Below are 7,418 nucleotides of genomic sequence, written 5' to 3'. Positions count from 1 at the left end.
TATATATATATATATATATATGTGTGTGTGTGTGTGTGTGTATTAAATTAAAAATCTTGCATCTAAGAGCACATAATGCGGTCTAGTGATGGCAAAAAAACTCGTCCCGTCTCGCTGCCATATCTAACGCGGTCAACAAAAGAGTTAAATCACTTATTAGAACACTAATTTTACCTACTGCTTATCCAAAAGAAGTATTTCCAGTAACCATTGTAGTATTTACTTTCTACAAAACGAAGACAGTTGGGAGTGTTTTTATTTAATCATCCAACTATTACCAACCAACCTGCAACTGATTACCATTTGCCTAAAGCCAAACTTACTTTTAACAGATTAATCCGAATTCTGGTAAACACTTGACAACATTTCCACTTCGGACTAGCATTAAGATTGTCACATTCTTCACACCCAAGACTACACGTTGCTTCTATTCTTCATATCTAAGACTACACACCTTGTTCCTTCTAAAGCGCTACCTTAAGAATGTGTTCGATCAAGTCAAAACAGGTTCTGAACTTGATTGCAACAGTCTCCAATTAGAAATATTAGTTAATTTCCAAGGTTTTACCATATTTTTAAAGTTAAATTTTCTGTGTCTAGCCACCAGTGGTGTCGCTAAGCTCCAAAAGTAGTTCAAAATAACGTCACTTACTAATATACTTACCTTTATAGCAGTGTGGTAAGACAAATGAAATATTATGCTAATATATATTTTAAGACGACAAGAATATCATTACCAACAAAACAGTAACACAATTTATTCAGAAACATCAAACTCAATATAACGTCAAATGACCGTTAAAACACACGGTAGAAGTTTAAAAACCAAACAAGATTCAAAGACATGGTAGAACTAAGCAACAGAATAACAACAAACACACGAAACATATTATTAGACACTACTCCTTTTCTTCTTCTTCGTCGCTAAAACATTTCAGAATGGACCTCGGTGACCCACAATACGCAGTCTGAACAAACTTCTGGTAGACAATAGAACCGCCATATCCCAGCTGTTCATGGCATTCCTCATTGACAGAGTAGCCCTTCAAGTCTAGAAAATAAATGTTATCAAATAACATAACACCGTTGTCAACGTGCACAGCAATAGAAAACTCCTTTGGACGAAAACATGCTAAAACCCTTTCAATTAACATGCTCAGATTCACATCTTTCAAATTGTAACCAGCAGCTTCAAAGCTTGCATAACTAAACCCATCTTCTGGAGTAACATGAATAGTAGAAATTGCAGCTTCTTCGATGGAATTCATGGAATAACCACAAGGCTCAAATTCAAAATCACATATATCAGACTTAGGGAGGATCTTTCTTATACCAGATGTATTGGTCATCGAAGCTGCAGAGCTCGAGTCGCTCTTGTAAAATACAGAAGCCATCTCCCTGTCTAAACCAGTCATACACATCTCCAATGTGTAAACAGGGTTAAGAGATTCAATAGATCCAGCACAAACAGAATAAACGTGCCAATTTTGTTGTTTCTCAGAACTACCCATAACATACGCCTTGCTGCCAGAACCAAGTTCCCCAAAATAGCTATCTAGTACAGCAACTTCTTCCGAGAAGTTACGATGGGGATAAGACTGAGCTCCTGGGAAAATGAAGCTTCCACGAGTATATCTCACAGCTCGCAATGAAAGAGAGAGGAATCCAGCTAACTTCAATATAGGCGGTATCGATCTTAGCAGCTTTGTTGTCCCACAGGTTTTGATGATTAACTTGTAAGGATAAACAAAAAGACTCGACTCAGAGAGGACGTATGAATCAAGAGATTCATTCGAAAGCGAAGAAACAATGGTGCACTCGGCAGGTTCAAGAATCTCGTCCAATTGTGTTTTAGAAAGTGATCGAAGACCATTCCCTTCAGGATCAATGAAGATGCTAGGCTCAAAAAATGAGATTTCAAGCCTCTTTTCGAAACCTTCAAAACCAATTGCAGAGACGGACAAAGCCATTTCTACGAACAATAATTTTTTTGAGAAATGAAGAGAGCAAACAAGAAAGTAGACGAAGAATGAAGAAAAGGAGCTCGCGAACAAACAAAAATTTAAATCTACTATCACTACACTTTTAACACGTCAATAGACGTATCAGGAGACTAGTTGAGGAATATCAGGATGGTTTGCGAGCGCACTGCAATGGGAAAATAGAAATTTCAGCATCAGAAGTACTGGTTTTGTTAAAATTCTAGAGCCCATCAGTATCAGAAGCTTTCATAGTTGGAAAGCAAAAACTTACGTTAGAGTAAGCAGCAGATCTGAACTTCTTGATGCCACCGTTTGGTCGAACGTCTTCAATGATGTATCCGAGGGGTGCTTCGTATGATAAGGATTTACTACTAGACTTCTTCCCACCTTTAGACTCCATTAGATCATTAATTTCTTTGCTGCATAATCACCAATAGAGAATTATAAAGTCAGGACTAATTGTAAGATGAGGGTCAGTAAAATTATTGGGTAAAACCACAAAAAACTGCCCTGCAAATGTCAAAAGCTGCAAAGCATCAACACCATCCATGTATGTCTTCATAGGAATTGAAACAGATTCCGGAAAAGAAAGAATAAAATAATGGACTAACTATTCTTAATTTCAAAGAGATGAAACAAATCATAAGAAGTTCACTAACATTTCACTATCTATACATGAAGAAAATGGTTCTTCACATTTTTTTCATATAATTAGATGTATAATCCTACCAAAAGTTTTAGCCTGCCTAGACGTCAGACAACCAATCTCATTAATAATCATCAGTCAACCCAAAGTTGATAATCAATCCTATTAAATTCTCAAATCAACTGAATCAGAATTTTCTGAATGAATCAATGGAGTGCATAAATCAAACCACCATACAACTAACAATTTAAATGCAAATTTAGATTTTATAGCTTCCAGTGTCCTCAGACAAATCCATAATCAATATATAATCCTATCTTTCTTTACCAGAAATAAAGGTAAAAAAACTCACATCCACATAAACAAGAGCATAACATACATAGAGAGATATATACAAATTCATATTTATCAGATAAACATGACAGCCATGCGTGAAGAAACAAACCCTAATATATAACCAAAAGTCCTTTGTACGAATCTTATGTTCTTCCTCGAAGGCCAGGAATCCCCAGATTTAAACCCACTGTATATATTTACAATAAAATATACAAGAGATATTCAAACGAATTTCTGTAACATCAATATTTCAACGATTAAACAGCAAAAATCACAGATCTACACAAGTAATAACATATAATAAAGCGTTATTAAAAATGAAAAAGAACGTTGTACTTACAATATCAATATTTAAATTTTAAAACCAAATAATCCCTCAAGAATCAGAATCGGCCTTTAATAATCCCTACAAACAACAATACAACACAAATCAGACAATTCTGATCTCAATCATACATAATCAAAAGATAAAGTTTTACCTAAATTTAAAAACGCTTACAGAAATATGAATGCGGCTGATTTGAAGAAGAGAACTTAATTAAACCCTAGAAAAATAAATGCTCGTTTCTTGGTGTAATGGAGAAACTTTTCGTGAGAGATGGAAAAGGAACGGGAGGCCGAATTTATAGAGATGGGGATAATTATTTGCCACTGGTATGTTTTGATATTACGGTCTTACCCGTAAAATTTTAGTGGACTTTTTGTGCCAATCTTAAAAAAGAAAAAGAAAAAGATTGAATTCCAACCTTGAGGGTTCCACCGCCCTGCTCCTAGAGCTTTTTGAGGAAGGTAAATCGCTGAATGTTTTCCAATAGGCCAGGAAACAAGAATTGTATGTACATTGCGCATACAAGGAGTGCAGTTCCATATTTAAGGAATCGAACCCCCACACTGCGGCTGCCAACAAGGCGTTAGATAACCTCACTCTTATCCTTTGCACCACTAGACTATGCCCCCGAGACTTTTCGTGCCTATTTTTCCGATGGCATAGTTGAAGAGGGGAGGTTTTGGCACAGAGCACCTAACTTTATTCCAAAATTTCATTTCCGACTACTTGTGTTAAATTATTTATAAGTTCTTCCAAACAGAGCAATGTAAATTTTTGGAATGATATGCTCGCTTCATAAATTTTAATTAATATTTTATATTGGCCGTTACATTTTTTATTTTAAATTAATTTTAAAATTTAAATTTTCTTACAAATTGATAATTTGTTCGTATCCATTGATTGTATTAATTAGAAACCTAACATGACACTCTTCTTATTTAGCCTCTATTTGATTTAATTAAAAAATCAAATTTTTAGAACTAATTTCAACGAAACTGTTTCGTCCACGACTACATCTTCCTACCCTCATTTAGTAGATTGGGTTGCCAAATTTTAATTTTTTTTAAAAAAAATTTCCATCCATTAATTATTATTTTGGGTAGATTAATAATAGACCACGAGATTTGTATGCTAAACTTCGTTTTAATATACGTCAAATACATTGTGGGGTCTAGTAATTTCGGAAATGATTTGGCCAAACAAACACGATACTTTGTTATTGACCCCTTTCGTATGATGTCTGCATAAAAATATTTACGGACGTTCAACAATTATTATCTGTGATCTGTATACGTTTAAAAATTTTTTTTTTTTTAATTATATATCATTTTACATATCGATTCTATAATAAGGGCAAAAATGTATACCAAAAGAAGAATGAAAAAGGACAAAAACATCTATGGTTTTATGAATAAGATTAAAATTTTTGTGGGACCTATTTAGTACTCGACGAGACACAATAGTAAGATGTTCAATTTTTTGTTGGGTTGAAAAATAATGAGTAAAGAAAAAGCCAAAAGCAGGACAGAGGCCTATGGGGTATTGAGCTGTCTTTTTTGTGTTTTTACTTCATTGTTTGAGAGGTCGGCCTTGTACATCGACCTTTTCAACCTAAACAAGAAAGATGCTTTGATTCTCTATGCATTTCTTTATATTATCAAGTTTCAATAATTTGTGCACTCATTCATGTATTTTTTGGCAACAAGATCATGATGGGGTGCTTTTCTCCTATGATTTGATCTTTGGTGGAAAAGAAAAGCAAAGGAAAGGAAAGACACAAGTGGACATTTTAACATTACTAATTTATAAAGGTTAAATCTCAATTTTGAGGGCCCCGTCCTGCCTCGTCCGGTCCGATCCGTCCCTTCTCTGAAATATCGTGAGGGAAGTAAATCGCGAGATGTGTCCTAATAGAACAGGAAATAAGAGATTGCCCGTATACTGGTGCCCACAAAGAGTACAATTTCATATCTTAGAAATCGAACCCTCACACTACGCCTGCTAGCAAGGCTAAGATTACGTCACTCCTACCCTTTGCACCACTGACTTATGTCCCGAGGGGCTTACCAATTCATAGTTTGTACTCTATGCCTCTCTTACAATAAACCTCTTTTGAGCCCTTATTTGATTTTTATTCTTCTAAAATTTTGTTTTTTCAAAACTCATTTTTAATCATATATTGTTCAATAAAATAATATTACACGTAAATTAAAAAAATTTCTTTAATTTTTAACAGCACATTTTTCATCAATCTATTATTCAAAATACATTATTTTCCTCAAAATGGGGATTAAACAAGGGCTAAATCTTCAATCACATTCTCATAATTTCTTAACCTCCTCTCTGTCTCTCTCTCTCTCTCTCTCTCTAAATCTGCCGTTGTTAATTGGTTTGTTGAACTGAAGAAAATCTTTATAAAATGGCAGCTAAGCGGTTCTTTGATGAAGATGAAGATCAGCCAAACCAAAAAAAGGATGAAAACTAAACATTCTTTGACGTGTAAAAAAAAATGAAAAAAGACAAACATGGTGCTGCCACACAACAGCAACGTGCATGGATTCTGTCAAATTAAAGACTGTACATGAGGCTTAATTCAAAACTGAATGTGTACGATTTGAGGTTGGACTGCAATAAATGTAAATCGATGATCACATGGTGATCATGTTTTTGGAGAGTGAAAGTTATAGGTAGAGGAGGACACAGAGGGATATTTAATGCAAGCACATAAAATGTGGTAATCATTTTATTTTAGAAAAAGTAAGGCAAGAGGAAAACAGAGGATTATAGAGGCGAAGAAAAAATACTTCGTTGATGAATGGACATAAATTGACTTACCAACAACAAATGAATTATAGGACTAAACTTACATGTGCTTTGAACTACCAAGAAATTTTTAATGATAACGTGTTATGAAACTGTTGACACATAAAAATTTAGCCCAAATCAAACGGTCCAAGGAATGAAGCCCAATTGGAGAATTCTCAAATCAGATAGCCCAAAGAACGAAACCCAATCAAACAAATCAAAACGAAGGCCCAAATAGGGAGGCCCAAGAACGCGGTAACGCCATCGTCCAAGTTTGCAAGTCGCCCAGAATCTGAGCGAATGGAGTGCCATACAGTCTCCCAGAGCTGTTACTCTATTCTCGCCCAAACCTTCAAGTCGCCCAAGGTCTTAACAAATATAAAGCGTTGTGGTTATCAAGAAGTGCAGTTATCAAAGCAGTTATTAATGCAACCCTATCACGTTCCACGATTCAAGGAATTCAATCGAAAGCGGTTGAACGACGAAGAGTGATGGCAGCAGTTAAAAAAGGCAGTTTTCATGACAAGTTGGCCATTACGAGGAAAATTGGCAGTTATAGGACAATCAAGCAGTTTTTAGGCGGTTGATCACAAAGAGATCGTCCATGAAGTATAAAAGGGAGAAAAGACAGAACAAAAGACCGAATCAAAAACTCTCGAACAGAAAACATGTAATTTTAATTTCCTTAGCTTAGATTTAAACACTTTTTTCAGTAACTCGTGTGCTTGCGCCCCTTGGAGGCACTTTGTTTTTAATTTCCAATTGTAAAGTCATCGCCAATAAAAGAACACCCATTTTTGGGACTTTGTCTCAAGAGGTTTGTCCCTTACACAATCGTCTGATCCCTTTTAATTGTTAGCGACTAACCCGCGTGAAACAATTTGGCACGCCCAGTGGGACAGTGGTGTTTGGTGTTGAAAGTACAAAAGGTGAAACAATATGCAGATAATGTCCTAAACAATGGACAGAATACCCCACGTGTTAATGAGAGAATAGATGTTCAGGCTAATGGTAATGGCCCTAATCATGGTAATTTTGTTGCCAATCAAGGACCAAACATCAGGCCTCATGCAAATCAACCGATTAACCAACCTGTAGGAATTTCATATGACCCCAACGTCATGTTGAAGAATCAAATTATGGAAATCGTACAGGATCAGATGGCTTTTGGGGTGCGTCCCGTCATTAGGCCGAGTTACACAAAGTCATACCCTGATTGGGAAGACCAAGCATACCCAGGCCTAGAGGGTATAAGGTGCCAGAATTCTCACTGTTTACCGGTTTAGGAGAAGTGTCTACTCTAGAACACATAGGGCGATTC

At 35.7% G+C, this 7,418-nt stretch overlaps 1 protein-coding gene across 1 annotated transcript; it reads right to left on the bottom strand.

Moving 5' to 3' along the window:
• Positions 1 to 733: 733 nt before the first annotated feature.
• Positions 734 to 3,592, bottom strand: LOC111391544 (S-adenosylmethionine decarboxylase proenzyme-like). Its single transcript, XM_023016780.1, has 4 exons — positions 3,464 to 3,592; positions 3,305 to 3,370; positions 2,254 to 2,401; positions 734 to 2,148 (listed from the first exon to the last, which is right to left on the bottom strand). Exon 4 carries the CDS (start codon positions 1,968 to 1,970, stop codon positions 900 to 902), a length of 1,071 nt encoding a protein of 356 aa, XP_022872548.1. The 5' UTR covers positions 1,971 to 2,148; positions 2,254 to 2,401; positions 3,305 to 3,370; positions 3,464 to 3,592; the 3' UTR covers positions 734 to 899.
• Between the last annotated feature and the right edge of the window lie 3,826 nt (positions 3,593 to 7,418).

The sequence above is a fragment of the Olea europaea genome, unplaced genomic scaffold (assembly GCF_002742605.1).
Source record: "Olea europaea var. sylvestris unplaced genomic scaffold, O_europaea_v1 scaffold8011, whole genome shotgun sequence".
NCBI classification, from domain to species: domain Eukaryota; kingdom Viridiplantae; phylum Streptophyta; class Magnoliopsida; order Lamiales; family Oleaceae; genus Olea; species Olea europaea.
This window is presented reverse-complemented; position numbering and strand designations above follow the sequence as displayed.

Coding starts and splice junctions, on each gene's coding strand:
- LOC111391544 (XM_023016780.1), bottom strand. CDS start 1,970: ATGGCTTTGTCCGTCTCTGCAATTGGTTTTGAAGGTTTCGAAAAGAGG.